Source organism: Condylura cristata, unplaced genomic scaffold (genome assembly GCF_000260355.1).
Source record: "Condylura cristata isolate star-nosed mole 26May11 unplaced genomic scaffold, ConCri1.0 scaffold00002, whole genome shotgun sequence".
Lineage (NCBI taxonomy): Eukaryota > Metazoa > Chordata > Mammalia > Eulipotyphla > Talpidae > Condylura > Condylura cristata.
The window spans coordinates 52,571,951-52,593,664 of NW_004567103.1; the positions used below are offsets into that span (position 1 = coordinate 52,571,951).

General features: G+C 34.8%; 1 protein-coding gene across 1 annotated transcript; it reads left to right on the forward strand.

Annotated features, from left to right (window-relative positions):
- The first annotated feature begins 10,521 nt into the window (after nt 1–10,521).
- GCG (glucagon) lies at nt 10,522–19,367 on the forward strand. The gene is made up of 6 exons (XM_004674606.2): nt 10,522–10,754; nt 13,441–13,538; nt 15,097–15,258; nt 16,848–16,985; nt 18,068–18,211; nt 18,880–19,367. The coding sequence occupies exons 2-6, from the start codon at nt 13,450–13,452 to the stop codon at nt 18,884–18,886; spliced, it is 540 nt and encodes a 179-aa protein (XP_004674663.1). The 5' UTR covers nt 10,522–10,754; nt 13,441–13,449; the 3' UTR covers nt 18,887–19,367.
- Nucleotides 19,368–21,714: the final 2,347 nt, after the last annotated feature.

The window sequence follows — 21,714 nt, forward strand, 5'->3', positions numbered from 1 at the left end:
GCTATTGATTATGCTAGCAGATTTAAAAAAAAAACAGTATTTTAAAAAATTATATTTTTCTTAATAAATGTATTTCACTGACTAATGGTTTCATTCACTTTTCAAAGCAAGGCTATTCATGGTTGATATTGTTTCTATCTCTTGATCAGAAGAGTTACAAGTTTAAACCCTGAAATTCTGGTTGGTCAGTTCCTTTAAATTCAGATTATACACTTGGCGGTCATAAAAAAACAAAGCTTTGGAAATATAGCTCCAAAGGTTTCACAGTTTAGATCATCTTGTTCCACCTGACCATTCAGGTGGCTGAGTTGTAACTCTAGGAAACCACTACCTGCCTTTTCTCAGGAATTCCAGAAAGAGGATGTGGAATGCCTTTTGAGATGGGCTTTCTTACATATTGCCATCATTAATCAAATGTTCATTTGGAGTATGATAAACACAACTCTAAGAGCAGGCCCTTATCAGCCATAATTAGAATTTATGTGCAGGTAATGAAGTGGTCATGAAGTAACTGCTTAAATAAACATTTGTAGGGTGACTTTCAAAATGGAGTCTGTACCTTCCACTACAACTCAGTGACTTCAATGGCATTTGCGTTTTATTTACTGTCTCTGAAAATTTTTGTGTATAAAGACAAGCTACCTGATATATAAATCCAATTTATGAGTGGGCTTAAAATGGCATCTAGCTTCCCAATCTCCCCTGTCACCTCTTCTCTACTCACTAGTATTTCTTCTCAATGTCTTCCCTCTGATGTTTCCCATCTACTACATCTTTCCAAACTTGCTCTGCAACCAGTTCCACACCAAACCATGGATCTATAGAAGGGGGCAGTGTGGGTGAACTTCTAAGAGATCACACAAGAACATCCCCCAAATTAGTATCAGATGCGTCTTGCCAATAGCACTCAGGCTGCCAGAGCACAGGCTCCAGAAATAAAAGCACAAATTCTAAACCTAAGTTTTAGTTCTCTAATTTTCAGAAAGCAAAATTGAAATGTGAAATACAAAATAAGTATTTTGTATCTCTCCCCTGTTTTAGTTGGTGGCCAACAACGTGTGCTTTAAAAAACATTAAATGTGCCTCCAGGTTGCCAAAGCGCTTACAATAAATCCAGACTACCCTCACTGTTTATCAAGTAACTAGGAGTCATAAAATATTGTTCAAATAATCTCTTTGTTGAAAAGTTGTGCCCAGTGAAACACTGCATAGGAACACAAGTATCAGTTCTTTGACTTGATTTAGAATTTTTGCATCACATTTCCATTAGGAATCGAACATTATCAAAGTATAAAAATTTTGCCATAAATCTTAAAACAAGAACTAAATATCCAGTCATTCTAATGTCAAATTTCCCAAAAATAAGTACATGCATGGAAACTTTTATTGCAAATGTTAAATAAGTAATTTATTAAAATGTAAAGTTTTTTATTAAAATTTTATTCATTCTGAAAAGGAACTTCATATATATTATTTACATATTTTGTATATATATTTTATGTATATATGCTATGCATGTTTACATATACAAATACATACATAGGTATAAATGTACATATATTTAAATGTATTTTTTAGGATTTAATATCTAGAATATATAAAGAACTCTTGCAATTCACAAGCCAATTGGAAAATGGGGGAAAACTTGAATAAATATTTGTCCAAATATAAACAAATGGTCAGCAAACACCTGAAAATATGCTTTACAACTATAGCCATTAAGGAAACATACATCAAAACTACACTATATACCTATAATGATGACTATAAAAGAAAAGAAATAATAACCAGGATGTGGAAAACTTGGAATCCTCATACTCTGCTGGTAAGAAAGTAAAATCATTCTGCTTCTATGGAAAACAGTTTAGCAGCTCTTCAAAAAATCACTATAGAGCCAAGCAATTGTCATCCTAGACATACTAAGTCCCCAAAAGAACTTAAAACAGTTCTTAAAAAATATATGTAGGTAGACATGCTTACAACAACATTATTCCTAAGAGTCCAAGGGTAAAAACAACCCAGATGTCCACCAGTTGGGGAAATGGATGAAGAAATTGTGGTACATACATGCACAGGAATATTATTCAACTCTAAAAGGGAATGATGTATTTATATATGCTAAAATGTGAAAGAGCCTCAAAAGCACTCCATCTAAGAAGTCAGGTAGGCACCAAAAGCTATCATATGATTCTATTTTTATGAAATAGCTAGCATAGATAAATTTGCATAGATAGAATATAGCCTGATGGTTACCAGAGGTTGGAGGAAGAAAGAAATGAAGAGAAACTGCCTAATAAACATGGTTTTTATTTTGAAGCAATTGAAATGTTTGGTACTAAGTTGAGTTAGTGATTGTGCAACATTCTAAATGTACCAAATGCCACCCAGTCACTTTCAAAGAGTTGAGTTTATGTGAATTTAATCTCAATGCATTTTTTAAAAAATCTGTTTTCTAAAACTTCACTTGTATTGATTGATGGTTTAAGAAATCTATAAGTATTGTGGCATCATTTCTAGAATCAGACAATTTTTGATATAAAAATATATTTTCCTTGAAATTAGGCTCATGGATGTTTTATAAATATTTATATATTGATCCATTTTTATTGCCAACTAAAGAGCTACTTTCATGCTTCAGAAAAAAATCAATTAAAATTTGTTATGTCTATTACTGCCAGTTACCAGTCACACTGCCATACCTATAAACACAGTAGAGAGGAAACCCATAGAACTCACCCCTGACATTTCTGATCCACACCTAACATCTCACAGGAACAGAAACATTTTTTTTTTTTAAAGATTTATTTATTTATTCATACAGAACTGGGGTACAGGCCAGAGGCTCAGGGGCGGTGAGAGGCTTCACCAGAGACAGAGTGGGGAGCAGAACAGGCAGATCGACGAAGTACACTGCTGAGGAAGCAGCGGGCGGGTCAGGAGAGGTCTGGCTCGCCATGTGGTCTCCTCCGGGGCAGGCGGGAATCGAACTCATGCGGAAGTGGCTTCAGATTCTCAGTGCTGTGCTTTAACCCGCTGCGCCACAAGGGAGGGCCGGAACAGAAACATTTTATCTCTTGAATATCGTAAGTTCCCTTGCCTGATTGCTGAATTAATTATGTTCTTCCAATTTCATGCCATCTACACTCAGATCTTCCAGAGAGACTTTTTCAAACACCAAGCTTTAGATTGCCTCTTTCTGGGTTCACAGTCCAATTCTGTCCTCAAGTCTTTATAGAGAAAACAGTAAGGATGAGCTCTCTTGCTTACTAAGACCTATTCCGTTCCTGTACACGGCTTTTAATGTCTCTGATTTTTTTTAATAGTGACATATTCAAAACTCATGGATCTGATTCTTAAAATATAGAATCTCAACATTCACCTGGAAAAGCAGTTGGACAGTTTCTCAAGTGGTAAACACTGAGTTATCATAGGGCTCTCAGCCAAGTCTACTTCCAGATATTAAGGGAATTAAAAGTAGTTCAGACAAAAACTTACATTCAAATGTTCACGGCAGCTTTATTCTCAATAAGCCCAAAATGAAGACAACTCAAATTTCCATCAACTAATGAATGGTTTATGGAAAAGTGGTATGTGCAATTTAATTTAATGTTTTGGTCACAATAAGGACCAAAGTACTAATTCATATGACACCAATGATGAACCTTGAGAATAATTATGCTAAGAAACAGAAGTTAGATGCAAAAAGGCAATCCTGAATGATTCCATTTATATGAAATGTACACAATAGACAAATACATACACTTCAAGAAATAAATTGGTGACCAGGAAGTAGGCAATGATTTTAGAGGTGATGAAAATTCTAAAATTAGAACTTTTAAATTCACAACATGGTGAATTTAAGGAAAACCATGGATTCATACACTTAAAAGATAAAAACTGAGCTAAAAAGCACCAGAACTGCCAATTATTTAATCTAGCACATGAATGGTTACAGTCAGTAGTCAAAGCAGATTCCAAGGAAGCAAGGAGATCTTGTCTCAACCTCCCTGAACAACTTATAGACTCTCATTCTAAAAGGGCAGAATTGTCTACATTCACGTCACTTATGACTATCAGTAACTTGATTTACCTGTTCTAAGGTCCTGTGTCATTTGTAAATTGGAGATAAAATATCTAATTTGCTCTGAATTATGAGTACTAGACAACAATATTCAGAAGGCTGTGTCTTTAGTAAGCATTCAAGAAATGATAGTTGATGCTAACCTCCAGAACTTGCTCCTCATACCTGAAGCATAAAAACCTGGCCTTAAACAGCAAAATAAATAAATAAATAAATAAATAAATTTCATTCGAATTATTTTCTAAGTCCATTGTCTAAAATTCTCTATATGAGAATTCAGTTAGGGAATTCTAACTGAAAAATACAAAAAAGGAATCACCTAATCTGGCGGTGATTGGTGTTACATGCAAACCCCTGGAGTGAATGGTTAGTACACTTTCACCCAGATGTTTAGTCAAATGCAACCTGAATTTACAAATAGTACTTGATTGTTTGCATCATTATCATCTGCCCTAAATGATACATTTATAAAGGTCAAGTGTCCACAAAAACACTAGATGCAAATTGGTTCTTACTAAATCAAACAAAAGTTTAAAATAGTCCTTGAATCACCTTTTTCTGCTATGCATTAGCCTAAGTGTGCTATGCATTAGCCTAAGTGTAAATAAAGGGTAAAGATAAAGGTGGAAATGATGTGGTCTTTGTTAAAATTTAGTTGATCCTTATTTATGAGAAGGATACAGTGATCATGGGCCAGATTTGTAAGAAAAAAAGGTAAAATCTATTTTTTTGGCAGCATTAGTTAATATTCTACTATTCTACTCTGATCTATAAAGGAAAAAGAGTTTTATTAAAATGGTAGTGAAAAGGTCTTTCTTTATAACCTCTTACCACATGGCAGATTTGTCAGTAAGAGGATTAAAGAGCACAGTTATGAGGACTTACTGGCCAGAACTGTTCTAAGAATATAAATTATTTTTGGAAATGAAATGTAAAAATTAATTTTCTATACTTGAAGTATAATATAGCCCAAAAAATGAATTGCAATAAAGAACACTTAAAAATAGAGTATTAGCCTAAAGGGCTTTATAAATTATCATCCACTTTATGCTTATTGCATTTCAATACCACCAGAAAACTGGGCATATCTTTACAATACATCTGATAAAATATGAGTTGACGACACTGAGTGAGTTTCAGGCAGGGGGTAAATCTTATTACAGGCATAATGCTAGGAAAAAGTGTTTATAGTTCCATTTTGCATTTTCTGCATTTTTTTAGTATACAGATTTCAAATTTTAAATTTTCTAATGGCTGAAGTTACTTCCTTTTACATTGCCTTTGAAAAATTGCAATGTTTTAATTGGTTCACATTAAAGACTCTTAGAAGCTAGAAGAAAAAAAGTCTTTCCAGATGAGCAAGAGGTTGGATAAATGTAATGACATATGGTTTGTTTTTTATAGCTACAATATGCGAAAAAATAGAAGCATAACACATGTATTCAATGATATATATGTATTTATACATATAAATATATATTCTGCTTATAAATTATGAGATAAGATTATTTTGTACAAATGTGATTTTGTTTTCTTTCTCTTTCTTGTTCCCTTTATGAATAAAAATAACAACTGAAACTTAGAACAATTTTAAACATCTCATTATACCAGGAATCTAGCAAAAGATAAAATCATGGCATGCAAAGCCGTGGTGCACGCAGTTCCAGCTCAGGCTGGTGGCGGGGACATCTACAAGGTCTCAGAGCCTCAGGGCAGGAAGACTGTCCACTGATGTGATTACCAAATCTTCCTCACCTAGCAGGCTTTCTCGAAATCGTCCCAGATGGATGGGTCATGAACTGCTCTTCAGTATCTCTCATAGGGATATTTCTCCCATCCTCTGGCAAACTCAGAATTTCTCCCTGGAAGTTCATTTATTCTCCTGCATCCCTGAACCCAGTACATCAGGAATAGTGAAGCAAAAGGGATGTGATTATTACACTCGATTGTCTGTGTACTCAGTTCTTAAAATCTCAAGACTACTGTGAAACAACCACCATTTTTCCTTCAAAACTAAAGATAATTTCAAGATAAACTTTTCTCTTGTGTGTAACAAATAATTTGTTAATCTTTCAATGGCTTGCACCTTTTCAGAAGATCCTCATTTTTCAGAAAACTGTTCTAACATGAGAAGAGAATGGCATGTTGAGAGGACTACCTCCAAAAACAAACAAACAAACAAAAAACCTCAAAAGTCTTACTGGTCACTAAGAAGACTTAGGTAACGGAGCAGGGCATACACACAGGACAGGTCTTAAAGACTGAGAAGAGGAAAGCTGCAGCAGCATTCCATCACCTCCAAATGTTGGCTCCAGTGCAGCTAAGCCTCTTCGGCCCAAGCCCAGCCTCCGCCATCTTGTCTCTGTCTGCTTGGCTACCTCAAGTCTCCCAACTTCTTTCACTTCAGCCAGCTTGTAGTTAGTAACTGAAAGATCACTTTCTCTACCTTCAAAAGGTGCTTATTCTATTATTACTTTACCTTCTAGTTTGGAAATTTTCCAACATTTATAAAGTAAACAGAATCTCATAATTAGCCCTGTTTACTCCTAAGTTAATTCCAACAGTTATTCATGAATCTGTCATAACTGTACCCTGTACAAGTATGTACCCTGCACTACTTTGCAATTTTTGTCTTTTAGCTAAAATTTATATAAAATGAAATCTTATAGCTGATTGATTGGACAATGGGACATACTTGAGTTCCAAACCTCTTTCCTAATAAAGAGTATGTAAATGTCTCCACAAAGTTCCTTGCTAAATAGACCTCTACCTTTTTTTCCCAAGAGACAACCACAGTTGTCTAGGGATTTTTAACCTTATTTTTGCCTGTTCTTGAAATTCTATAAATGGATTCATACAGTATGTAGGGTTCTTGTGCCATAGTTTTGCTGTTTTTTTTTTTTGTTTTGCTTTGTTTTGTTTTACTCAGCATATCAGTGAAACTCACCCACTTTGCTGTCAGTATCAGTTATTAATTTTTTTTCTTGTTATTGTTACTGAATAGTTCATTGCACAAACTCCAGACCACAGTTTATCTTTTCTCTTTGTTGATAGACAGTTTGGTTGTTTCAGTTTTTAACTATTGTAAACAAAGCTGCTTTGGTCATTTTAGTATAACTCAATTTTGTGGACATATGTTTCCATTGGGTAAAGTACCTAGAGTAAATTTGCTAGGTCAAAGGCTAGTTGTAGATTTAACTTTAAAGTTTAACGTTTCTCCAAAATGGCTATACTGTTATTCTTGCCTTTAAAATGCATTCATTTTTCTTTTGTTGTATAGAGATAATTAAATCAAATGGCAAAAAATTCCAAGCAGTGTAACAAGTATATATTGAGAGGTGTTTTGTTTCTGTCTTCCCCACTGCTTCCTCCAGGTAAGTATGCATTATTGATTTCGTGGGCCTGATTCCAATTTTTTAAAATACAGCTGTGAGCAAATAAATATATATTTTTCCCTGTCACTTCTAACGGAAAAGGTAATCTACTGTATATTTACAATGAACCTCCTTATTTTCACCTAGCAGCATTAACTTGGCATCTTTCAATACTGGCCAATAAAATAATTTCCTTGTTCTTTTTCTAAACACTGCTGGGTTGATTAAAACCTGTTACAAAATTACACAGTGCTGCAGTGAAGAATCTTGTAGCAAATCGTCACATACAAGGGTTATAGTTCTTTTTTTTTTATTTTCAATTTTGATAATACTGCCACATTGTACCCCAAAAGGGGACAGTGCGTTCATCAGCAGGATAATCCCAATGTCTAGTCTTGCCACCAGAAAGCACCATGAACTTGGATATTTACATTCTCCAGCATGTCATGGACAGTTGAAAAAATAATACCCTATGATTTTCTGAAGCAAGTCCTACGTAATTTGTGGGGTCAGTGTAAGAAAAAAACTGAAGTCCTGTTCAAATAGAATCAAGAATTTCAACATGATAAGAGTCAAGTATTAAGTCACACATGGGACCTTTCTAAGCATGTGACCCTAAGGAATGGTCCAGATCTTGAATCCATGAGAATTGTCTTTTATCCGAAGCATCATAAAGCAAACAAGAAATCTTTGAGTAAATACCTTATTTTATCTTTTAAAAATGTAAATTTTGTAGTCAACTCATTTGATAATTATGTGGTACATCATTTATATCAAGGCAAACTGACCTTTCAGGAAGGTATAGCACAGCTATTGTGTGGCAACACACATTTCATTACCAGGAACCACCATACTACATGATGGAAGAGGACTTTACTCTTGATTTCAGAAAACCTTTTAAACACTGTGTATAAAGGGGCATACTGATTCCAGCCTTGTGTCTAAAGAGCTGAAAAGTGTAATGGTGGCCAAGTGGAGGCTAGTCAGAGAAAGAATACCCACAAGTCCAAATTACACTTGATGTCTGTCTTAATTTTTGATAACACATTGTCCATAAAGGAGTCTGATGTGCCCTTCCCAGGGAGAAAGTAGTGTACTATATAGCAGTTCTCTTAATGGTTCTGCATTCTCAGAATGCTTATCAGAGTGGTGCTGGGATCTCTAAGAATTATGTCTGTGATACTAGAAAGCAAGTGTGAGTAAGGGAAAACAAAACAAACAAAACACGTTCTGTAGGTAGATATTGGTAAAACGTATTTACTGAGATGTCAGGTGCTGTATTGTTCTTTTTATGTTTATTGAGGTAATGTTGGCTTTGAATGCTGTGTACACTTTAGATGTATAGGTTCACACCTCTAAAAATGTTTGTTTTACATACAGTGCCCACTGTCAAAGCATCAATGATCCTCCACCATGTTATGGGTTCTAAATATATCATCCCAAGAGCTTTCTTAAGATATTCCCCAAATTGGTAGTATTTAAAAAGTAAAGAGACAGGCAGGCAAGCAGGTGAAGCTGGCAAAGAAATATCTGTTCAGATTGCAAAGGGAACACCAAACAATAAAGTATGAGAATTGAGTCTGGATCATTTGATCACATGTGAATCATTTGATCACATATTAAATTAATCCAGACTTTCAAGTCTTTGCTGTATTTATAATTCTAGTGCAGTGGGCCCTGAGATATGCCACGTTTCCTGCTCTCTCGCCCCCTCTGCTGGTAGTGCTGAAAAATCTGTTCTCAGGTCAAAATTGTAGGTATCAAGGAGATGAGATATGTTATGTAAAGCCACACATCTCAAACTCCAATCTGTATACAAATTGTCTGGGAAACTTAGTAAAATGTAAATTGTTATTTATGAAGTCTGTTTAGACCAAAGATTCTGCACTTCTAGTAAGCTCCAGGGTGATAATGCCAAATTTTCAAGAGCAAGACTTGAGATTGTCAAGATTCACTGACACGCAAAAAGCTTGAGTCTTCCAGTTTCACATAGAACTTTAAATATTCTCTATCCAACAGAGCATGCAACCCACAAAATTTAATAGTTTAAGTTACTGGGAATGTCACTCCAGTTACCTCAATGGTTTACTTCTGTGCTCGTCATCAGCTTTGTCATACTCTTGATTGTATTAGGACATTGAAATCTAGTTTGGAAATGTTGCAATGACGTCATCATATGAAATAAGGTTTTCATTTCAGAAAAGTCATTTAGCCAACTGTCTCGTTGTACAAATCAGGAAGCTGAGTAAAAGGGAATATGACTTATTTGAGTTTCGCAGCTTGTTGATAGCAGTGAGATGAAAATCAAATTACACAAACACTGCCCCATGCTATTTGTTTAACTGTTTTTCATTTTTCTTTCTTCACAGTGACCAGACTCAGACCTGCTAAATCCTATGGATCACTCAAGTCTTAAGTGGTAGATCACAAAGTTCAGGAATTAGGAAGCACTCTCCTCCTCTGAACAGCTTTCCTCTCACCTTGCGGTTGCCAATTAGGCCGCAGCCCTCTTATCAGTAAAATTAGCCTTTAATATCCACTAGAAGGAAAACAAAATACTAAATCCGGTCCTAGTAGCATCACATATCCTGGATTTTAATCCTCATTTTGCTTTATTTTTTCTACCTCAACCCAAATTATTGCACCAAGAAATATTAGGTTTTAATTGATATTTTTTAAAATTCTCCACCAAAATAATACAAATAAATTCCATTCAGTGGAGACATGAACACTCTACACTACCGTGTTTTGAGCAAATGCTTTATTATTTAGTAGATGAGTTAAGTATATTCAGATAGATAAATTCATCATAACTAAATAGCAAACAGAAGGAAATGTTAAGACTCACATGCGGTGTTACTCAAAGTGGGTTTTGACGTGGACAATGTCAATTTTTTCTGTCTTCAGCATCAACATTCACTTAGAGTATTTACCTGACTTTCATGGCTGATTGAATAAAAGGTGAATTTCCAAACTGCCCTTTCCATTCCCCATCAAAAAAAAAAAAAAAAGGCGAGAGTAAATAAAAAGTTTCCTGATCTCTGAGGTCCCACCCAATGTAAGTGAAGAATGCAGATGAGCAAAGTGAGTGGGCGAGTGAAATCGCTCGTAACAAAAACTCATTATTTACAGATGAGAAATTTATTGTCAGCGTAATATCTGTGAACTAAACAACACTGGGGAGTATATAAAAGCAGTGAGGTTTGGTGCAGGAGTACAGAGCTCAGGATCAGCACATCCAAAGTTCTACAGAGAGCTCGCTCTCTCCACCTGCTCTTTCTTCTTCCCCGTGTCAGAAGGTAAGATTACCAAATGATTGTAAGATTATTAATCCTGATGTAGGGATATTGATTTTTAAGGAGGTAAAATATTATAACGCAAAGACTTGTTGTTTTTTTCATGTTATACTTTATTGATAATACACAGGACAGAATTGAAATTTAAAAAGTGATATAAAATGTGTCTATTTACTTCAACATAGCAAAGTTATAAAGTGCATGAGAGACATCCAATGCAAAGATAAAAGAGAACAGATTCAACTCAATGCACTTTTAAAAGATTTAACTGTTATGGTGACTGCATTTTAAAAATAAGTGATAACATGTTAAAGAGTAAATATATTTTCTGGATTTGATAAATGTGTATATTACTTTGAACAGAAGGCGCCTTTTAATTCAGCAGAAATGTGTCCATTAGGGAGGCTTTCACAGAAATTGCTCCTCATCAATGAAAACTCATATTTTGCAGAAGGACAAAATCAACATCATATTTCAAATATTCAAATTTATAACAATGTCTATCAAAAAATCAAAGTCCACGAAATCAGCTCTTTGTAAGTAAAATACAACTTATTTTGTGTGGAGAACAAATATCATTGATACAGCGAGTTGTCTGGAGGGAGCTGAGTAAAACCACAGATTAACAATTATTTACTCACTGTTGAAGACTAATAGTAAATAAAATATGTTTATATTCTGAAATGAAATTTTAGTAAATCTTTTTCAAAAAAACCCAGATCTTCTACCTATTTAAGTTCATAAGGACAAAGCACAAATTTGCAATGCTTCTCAATGTAGTCACCTGCTAAGTTGAATGTATTCTCCACCTCTAATAACCTTTGAGGAAATAAGCTCATCATCAGTTTAAAAAGTATGTGATCAACCACACTGATGTATTGGGGATGTGCTATAACATCAACTTGCCTAGGTCTAATCTTTCAAAAGAAAACTTTTAAACAGGAAATGCCATTGTTATCATAGTTTCCCCTTAAATTTGTGGTGGAAATGTATTGTTTCTTATAAAACTTCAGGTTCTCTTTTTACAATACCTAAGTTAAATTGTGGGGGTTGGGGGAGAAAGTTGGAAAAATTTCTTGGATTGAATAGCTATTACAATATAGATTTGTTATCTCAGCAGTGGGATTTAAACTGTTAACCTTATTCTTCATATTTTCACAATTCTGTAGATTTTCACAAAATGAGTTTCTTCTTCCAGTAGGACTCATTTTACTGCTTGTTGAGAGTTCTGACTTAACACTTCTGTATGTTTATCTCTTCCTGAAAGTAAGAATTTGTGATTGAGAATCATAATTGGAATATTCTACCTAGATTCATGACAAGGTTGCCAAAGCTTACTGACTAGGTAAACTGAAGCACAGCCAAACACAAAATTAATAACTTGATGTTTATGAATGAAAAGCACTGACTATATAATTTCTATTGTCTTGCTATGTCTCATTGTCTACTTAATCTAAAGTGGCAGCATTTCAAAGAAAAAGTACCACAGTAGGTATTCCAATCTCCATGTTTTAGTGCCAAAAATATCTAGCAAACATGGCTAAGATGTTAAAGAAAAGATTGATAGTTAAAAATGGTAATATTTGTAAAATCTTTATTTCAGACCAAATGCCTTTTGCTAAAAATACTCCTTCAAATTATTTATGGATAAGCATAATCAAAGTTGGATTCCAATCTCCACTTCTCACAGTAAATATAGTCAAACTAGAAAGTAGCAAAGAAAAGTCCAGGGCAAACCTGAACAAGATTTCTACTCAGAAAACAGAGGTATTTGCCCCTGGGAACACTCTGCCCTACTTCAGGATGCCCTCACCATCCACCACAGCATCACATTCTTAGCATCCTCTAGATTCACAGAGCATCTGCTTGTGACCTGAGGACAGGCACCCAGGTGTATCCTACAACCAGGTCGAGGGTGTCACTTGCAGTGAATGACGTGTCCTGGACTAAGTCCAATTAGAAAACATCCGAGGGACTTCCAAGACTTCAAAGCAAGCATTAATTTTCCTTATGACAGTGATCTCTTAGTTTCTTAGTTGTGATTGTTCAAGTTGCCAGAAGCATTAGTTCTTGTTGCAAATTGCTTGTCTTTAAAATGATTTTTTTTCTTTAATTTAGAACAGGTCAAAGCACCCTAAAATACCTCAAATCTGTTGGCCGCTTTATAATTACAAAGTCTAGACCAAGTTACACTATTTAAAATATAAATGAATAATACATCTGAACCGACAGCTGGTATGCCAAGTTGTAGCCTGAGGCTGCTTTAAGATGGTTGAAATGCAGTATAATGTAAATGCTTGGAAGTGAAGGACTATTAATTGAAAGCCAGACTGATAGTGAAGGGGGAGGCATTATGGATAAGGTGCCATTCAGGCTAACCATATGTAGCATATCATCTACAGTGGATATTTTAATGTTTATCATGGACATTTTTCATTTCAAGTCTGGAAGTGAGCCTTCTAATCATTAACAGAAGTGTCCTATACTAATGAAAAATCTTAATGGTGGAATATGTCTTTTGTAGCCTTTTTTGCCACAAAAAATACTTAGAGGAATAATATAATCTACTCTTTGAAGTTAGCTGTAGATATACTATCAGAATAAAATCGATTAGCTTGTTCTTTCTACTTACAATATTTACTTCATCAAAATGTGCCCACACCCCCAACACAACTCTGTGTTCCAACAGGCAGCAAAAATGAAGACCATTTACTTTGTGGCCGGATTGTTTATGCTGGTACAAGGCAGCTGGCAACGTTCCCTTCAAGAGACAGAGGAAAAAGCCAGGTATTAAATCTTTAGAACCCACATAGCACTAAGTTTAGAAGATACCTGAGAAACGTTGTCTTGTGAATAGCTCTCAGTAATTTAGAGAAACTACTGTACACAATATTCGTATATTGAAAGTATCATTGTGATAAAAGCTTTTCTGAAGTAGAAATCAAAGCGTATGTTGTTTCATAACCCCAAGAATGGGCATGTTGAAGGATGTGTCCTATGGGAAATTATGATTCTTTGAAATCTTCAATTGATCCAATGTATCCATCCACTCATTGCTCACATACAACATAGTAGATTATTTTCATTATACATACTAGCTTTTACTCTTTTCTGTTACATTTAAAAATGATATTGTTCCTTGTTAGTTGTAAATGTACTACAATGTTCATGATAGAAAATACAAAAAATATGTAAAAAAATTAAATATTAAACATTGACTATTCAGAGAAAACTATTCATAATTTTAAAATCTAGTATTTTCTTCTGTTGGTGTATGTGTATGAATGTGTGTGTACTACACAGAAATGTATTTCCATAATTATTATATATAACTTTGTGTTATGTTTTTACTCTTAAATTTTATTGTTAGGTTTTCTTATTATCACTTAAAATATTTTTAGAGGTATGGTAGTTAATGGCTGCATACTATTATGCCTCATAAATGTATTTATTTAACTGTTTCTCCCATATTGAACACTTAACAGTTCTTCAAATATTTGCACAAGGAATACTGCAAATAACATTTTCCCCTATGCTTGTCAGTATTTTCTGGGGATGGATTTCTAGTAGCAAAATTATGTCAAAGGGTTTGAATGAGTTTAAATCTCTTATATCCTATTTTGCCAACTTACTTTTCAGGAAAGGCATATACATAAACACACCCCATCAGCAGTATAGAAACAGTCCCCTCACTATATTCCCTCCAGATTTAATATTCATTAATTTGACAGGTAAAATAATAGAACATCATTTCCATTTAGCAGTATTAATCACACTGGTATTTTCCCATATTTTCCATGTCCACCAACTGTTGATTATTGACATGTGGATTGTCCACTATTCAAAGGAGCAAGTGTGCTTTTTATCATCTTTCTTTGAACTTTAAATTGTGTTGGTTTTACATTAACTACCACATAATTGGGTAATTGCACCACTTTTTAAAAATATTAATATAAGCAAGACAGACTTTGGAACATATCTGCTGTCCAAACAAATAATTTGGGATCCTTCACTCATTTAAAATATTCAAGTCATCGTTCTCTTCTGTCATTATTTGCATAATCATGAGTAAAGGAATTAGTTAGATTATGGTTTATTTAATACTATTGGGAGGGGTGAGGAGCCAGTTGAAAAAAAAAATCTGTTGTTAAAATTAAGATGTATTCAACTTTAATAAACTATGGGATTCCCATGACAAGCTGTGGTCTGTCTGATCTACCTATCAAAATGCCCAAAGCTCCTGTGTTTCATTTTCATATTGTACTGTATTTTACAGGTGAAGTACTTGATAATTGAATCAAGTGTTGCAAAGGTATTTAGTTGTACCAATCACTGCTCTTTACAGATCATTCCCAGCTCCCCAAACAGACCCACTCAGTGATGCGGATCAGATGAATGAAGACAAGCGCCATTCACAGGGAACTTTCACCAGTGACTACAGCAAGTATCTGGACTCTAGGCGTGCCCAGGATTTTGTGCAGTGGCTGATGAACACCAAGAGGAACAAGTAAGAGTCCGAACCTGGTCCAAATTGTACACACAAATTGTTTAAAATATCCCCCTGACTTTCTTAAGGTGTCATGCTCCAAAGAGTGCCCATAAACTCCAATTGTCAAAATTGGTGAGGCTTTTCTCTGAGTAGTCCACTCCTTTACTTCTCAAACACTTACCAGCGGGACATGGACTTAATTTTCCAAACTGTGATCTTTGTAATATTTACTCTCTTGCCCATTTTTCCTTTGAAAACCAAGAGCCAACTTTTGTGGCCTTTGAGGTTAAGAGTTTAATTTCAGGCCAAATGTTGGACCAAATTCAACATACCCTTGCCTGGTTCAAGGTAATAATTTTAATCACATTAAAAATATCCCATAGCCAAGTTAATAATGGTAAGGAATAGAAACAGATGCAGTCTTTTTCTTGTAGAATACAATCCAAGATACACATTTAAAATTACTGTCTAACTGCACAGCACACAGAGAAAAGAAGGCAAATAAGAACACAAGCTTGTCGTAAAGCATACATTTTAATGTTGGAATTTCTTTGACAGTGTTGGGTTTTTGCTGCATCTAGGCTACTGGAGAAATCATCCGCAAGGGTTTCACAGAGATGGTGGAATTTCACAATTTCTTTGGAGGGTGGCCCACAAGGGAAAGGGATTTATGCATACAAAGTAGCTGAAGGAATCTGCAAATCAGGAAAAGGGCATAGATTTGCCTGGATAGATTGGAGAAGAAAAAGAGTGAGAGAGAATGAACAGAAGCCAGCAGGAGGAACAAGAGAGACAGAGTGGGTGGTAAGCCAGAGTTTCAAGTGAGTCTACCACAGCAGGAAAGATAGTGGTCTTGGTCAGTGCAGATCCATGAGAGAAGTTCCTGTGAGGGACAGGTGAGGTCACTGGTGAATTGTAAAAAAACTCACAAATTTGAAAAAAATGAGAACAGCTGACTTCTTTCCTAGAAAGGAAATGCCACAACTTGGTTAATTAACGTGAAGGAATCCTTACTGTCAGGCCTTTTTGGGGGGTGTGTTTAAAATGAGAACTTCCAGGGGTAATAATCCCAGAGAGACTGGGAGAGCCAGTCTCACATCTACAGAGCATCCCTCACATACTGGAAGTGACATGTTCATCTTCTTATCCTTCTTCCATGGCTAGCAGACCATATAGTTTCTTTAGTCCTTTATCATGTGGTGCTTTGTGTGATATTTTGAGATGACTCTTTGCTTTCCTCTGAGTCAATTAACTCTGACTTCTTCCAGAGGAATGACAAACAGCTGCCTTGTTTGCACTAACATAGCTCATTGGGAAGTCATATGTATCAAGTGTATCAAGACTAAAGTAAACACAGCTTTAATAATGAGAGAGAAATAGGACAGGTAAAAATGGTTGTGCTGGGTGGAGCGGGGTAGGGGGGGGAGGGAGATTTAGCCTTCTTTCATCTATCTTCAATACAGATAATTAAGCAAAACCTCCCAGCCATCCTATCTCCCTATGCTCCTCCTACGTAGAATCCCCAACCCAAAGCTGCCGCTGCTTATAGGTGAGAACCATATTGCTAAAGAGACAGATCTTCAATTTAACTTTCACATTTCTTTCAGGAATAACATTGCCAAACGTCATGATGAATTTGAGAGACATGCTGAAGGGACCTTTACCAGTGATGTAAGTTCTTATTTGGAAGGCCAAGCTGCCAAGGAATTCATTGCTTGGCTGGTGAAAGGCCGAGGAAGGAGAGAGTAAGTCTGAATATTCTTATTTAACATTTATTTTCATTGCTTGATGCGGAAAACCTAGACAAGAGTTATTTATATATGGATCTGGATTAAAGAAGCAATTAGTATAGTCTCTCAAAGTAAGGAAATAACTCCTATTTGCAGAAGACGTGATCGAGTATATAAACATCTAATTTATTTTGGCTTTGGTAGCAAGTATTAATAATAGAGTCAAACAGATTACATTTTTATTACCTGTGGTAGTTGTGCTATAGGTAAGGGATTAATGTGTCAATCCAGGACACTTTTCAGAAGAGAGTGCTTTTGATGACACCATGACAGTAAGTTTAAACTAGGATTGTCCCAGGAAAACTAGGGATAAGGGAAAAAGAAGGAAATAATTTAGAAACTTTAAGTTTGACTTCCTTGAATTTTAACACAACCAACAGACCCCCGACCTATCTCATTTTCTCAAACTCCTGTTTCAACTCATATCAACTCTGTGTTTTCCTAGCAAGATTTAAAACAAGCTCATTGAAACTAAAAGCGATTTCAACACAAAGGAAAACTAGTACTGTGACTAATTTTTTTTTAAACATTAACAACCATGGTAAAATAGTTGTTTCAGTTGAGAATATTTTTTTTAGTGGGTAAAGGGATACCAAAAAGTCTTCAGTGTTAAGCTAATCAAAGAGAAAACCTAACACAGACTAAATTTTCATTTTTTCATGCTATTTTTTATAAGTGTGTTTTTCTGCTAGTCACCAGCTTTTACAAGATATATACTTTTTAAATTACAGATGAATTAATCATCTCAAGAATAACGTCTATGTTACCAATACCCTGCAATTGGTAAAGCTCCAGGAATATGGAAGAGAATGTGAAGTTTGATAAACTTGGCTTCTGACCCTCCTCTGTTCTTTGCCAGCTAAATAACTACCTTTCCAGCATGCAGGCTTCTCTAAGGCTGTTCCCTGCACTTACTCTACAAATAGAAACTTAACATTTTCTCAACGACCTTCACCTGGACTGCCTGTGAGGGACAATCAATAAACAATTTCTGAAAACTTTTAACTAAATACTGACTTTATTTCTGTTTTTACCAGTTTCCCAGAAGAAGTAGCCATTGTTGAAGAACTTAACCGTAGGCATGCGGATGGCTCTTTCTCTGATGAAATGAACACAGTGCTTGATAATCTGGCCACCCGAGATTTTATAAACTGGTTGCTCCAAACCAAAATTACTGACAGGTGACTGAATTTTAGTTCATTCTGGAAAACATCCAAACCTCTGTAGTAATTATTATACTGCTATAGGTTGTTCCCTATGATGTCTTCACTCCCTTGGTATATGATCAAAATTATGAATCATTTAATAGTAGCTTACTATATTCATTTTTGATGATTAGAGTTTTATTCATTCACCAATTTACTTAAAAAAGCATGTTTTGAATGTCAATAAAAGATAAGGCATTCAGAACACAGACATGAATAAGGCATGGAAATGTTAAGTCATTTATATATTAATGTCACATTGCAAATTGTTATATAGGTTGAAACTTTATCACAGTATAAAATAACATATCACAGTATATATGGTATTATATATTTAATGTAATAAGCATAGTAGTAAAAATCTAAGAAAAGATCTACCAAAAATTATGGTGGGTTTTAATTACTTTTAATAACTATTCATAAACATGATATTAATATTTCAATAGTGTATGTTTAGGATAAATCATCTCTAATTATAAATATTTTAAAATACAACAGGATGAAAAGGATTTATAGAATGAAGGATTGATAAATAACTTTTATCAAAATAAATCAATGAAAATAGTTCCTGTCTAAGTTAACCACAGCATCTGGGTCTTATAACTACATAAAATCACTCTCTCTCTTTCTTTTTTAATCTCTAGGAAATAAGTATATCACTATTCAAGATCATCTTCACAACATCATCTGCCAGCAACATGGAATGTTTGAAATCTCTAAGTTGTATAAATTTAAGAGGTATATTCTGAAGTCATATTGCTTTGCATGCCAATAAATATTCTTTTGATATTGTGTAGCCAAAAGATTATAAATTGAATAAATCATTGTCAAAATATTGCTAACATATCAGTTTTAAAATACAAAAGTACAGGATTCTCTTATGTTTATCTTCTTTTGAATGAAGTGTCCTAATTTGCTTACAATTAGCAATGAAATGGTTTTTCTATTATATAATTTGTATATATCAATTATTCCGATCACAACTTCTCTGCATAATAATAATAGGCTGAGGGAAGGACTGGTAGCTATTTTAGTGAAATTGGAAAGAGAACTTCCTTCCTAAAACTTTTTGTCATAAAAGTGCTCTGCTTTCAATATATTAAAGATAGAACATAAATAAAGTTTTCAAACTTCTTTATCATCGTTTTCTCTTTTTGTTGTTTGTCCTCATTTCTTCTGAATATTTCTTCCTAAGTTGATAGTCCATGACCCAAATCTGGCGTCCAGAGTTGGCCTTGTATTTTGAACAGCAGCCTGGTGTTTTAATATTTTGAGGCATAATTGAAAAATTGGGTATTTGATATAAAAATAATAACTCCTAGTTTCCTTTAAAAAATTCTACCGAGGTTGAGTAGCAGCTACCGCCTGTTGAAATGTCACATGCTTTCCAGTTTACCCTTTTGCTTCCCACCCCTCTTACACTAGCTCTCTTTTTTGATTGAGAGATAATTGAGCTGGAATACTCTATAAGTAAAAGGTGTACATCATTTTGACTTCATCTGTTTCATATGTTGCCATGTGATTACCTCCATACCATAGCCAACACCTCAGCGTACACCTAATACATCTTACACATCATTTCTTTTTTAAAATTGAGATCTAACTGACATGCAGCATTATTTTAGTTTCAGGTGTGCAACATAATGATTTTGTATTTTCATAGATTGTGAAATGATCATGGTGATAAGTCAGGTTAACATCCATGACCAAACATAGCTGATGGGCACCATCATTAACTACAGTCGACAAGTTGTAATTTACATCCCCATGGTTTATTGTATAACTGGAAGTTTGTACCTGTTGACTTCCTTTATTTCCCTGACACTCCCCTCATTTCTTTTTGTAGTGAGAAATCTTAAGATCTAGACTCTTAAACATTTAAGCTCTAGTCTCTTAGCAATTTGAAGGCTATAATGCAGTATTGTTGACTACAATCACTATGCTGTACCTTACATCTCAAACTTATTCATTTTCTAGTTGCAAGTGTGTTCTCCTTAATATCTCCAACATATCCCCAACTCCCTAGCCCCCAGCTGTTGGTAACCACTGTTATCCCCTCTGTTTCTATCAGTTTGGTTATTTTAGATTTTACATGTCATGCAATACTCTCTCTCCCCCTGTCTCTGTATGTGTGTGTGTAAATAACATTTTCTGTCACTCATCTGTCAGTGGACACTTATGTTGTTTTCATTTCTTGGCTGTTGTCAATAATGTTGCAATGAACATCAAGAATGCCGCTATCTCTTCCATATCCTATTTTCATTTCCTTTGGATAAATACTCAGAAGTGGCAACATGGGTTGCTGGATAGTATGGTAGGTGTATTTTTTTTTTAAGATTTATTTATTCATTCATGCAGAACTGGGGTACAGGCCAGAGATGCGGAGGGTGAGAGGATTCACCAGGGACAGATTTGGGAACAGAACAGGCAGATCGACGAAGTACACTGCTGAGGGGAGCGGCGGGCGGGTCAGGAGAGGTCTGCCACGCCATGTGGTCTCCTCCGGGGCAGGCGGGGATCGCACTCATGCGGAAGTGGCGTAAGCTTCTTAGTGCTGTGCTTTAACCTGCTGCACCACCAGGGAGGGCCTGGTAGGTGTATTTTTAATTTTCCAAGGAACCTCCATAATATTTTCATAGTAACTGAACCAATTTACATTTCCACCAACAGTGCCCGAGGATTCTCTATTCTCTACTTCCTCATCAATACTTGCTATCTCTTGTCTTATTCATGACAGCTATTCTAACAGGCATAAGGTGATATTATATTGTAGCTTTGATTTGCATTTCCTGAATAGTGATGTAAAGCACCTTTTCATGCACTAATTGCTCTTTTGATGTCTTCTTGGAAACATGTCTGTTTAATTCTGTTTAATTTTAAATATGATTGTTTGGATTTTGTTGTTATTATGGAATGGTTTAAGTTATTTACTTACTTTTAGACACTAACTCCTGATCTAATCTACAGCTTGCAGACATTTTCTCCCATTTATATGTTGCCTTTGAATTTTGGAAATAGTTTATTTTAATGGGCAGAAACTTCTTATTTTTTGGCGATATTCATTTTAGTTGCATATACATTTGGTGTCATGTTAGAAAAGAAATCAATTCTAAACCCAATATAAGATTTTCTCTATATTTTTTTCTTTGAGTCTTATAGTATCAAGTCTTATTTTTAAGTCATTAATCATTTTGACTGAATTTTTATGATGGTGTAATATAAAGGTCATTTCATTTTTCTGCATGTAGTTATTTGAGTTCAAATGTCATTTGTTGGTGAGATTATCTTTCCCATTAAGTGTTCTCCACCCTTGTCAAACATTACTTAACATCTGATAAAATCAAAAACTCATTAATAATTTTTAAAATCTCAGGTGAAAATGATAAAGTTAAAACTGTAAGAAATTGGGTTGAAAGACAAACCAAAAAGCAGCGGGAATAACAGAACAAATTGTGGTTTTCTGAAAAAAAAAAAAAAAA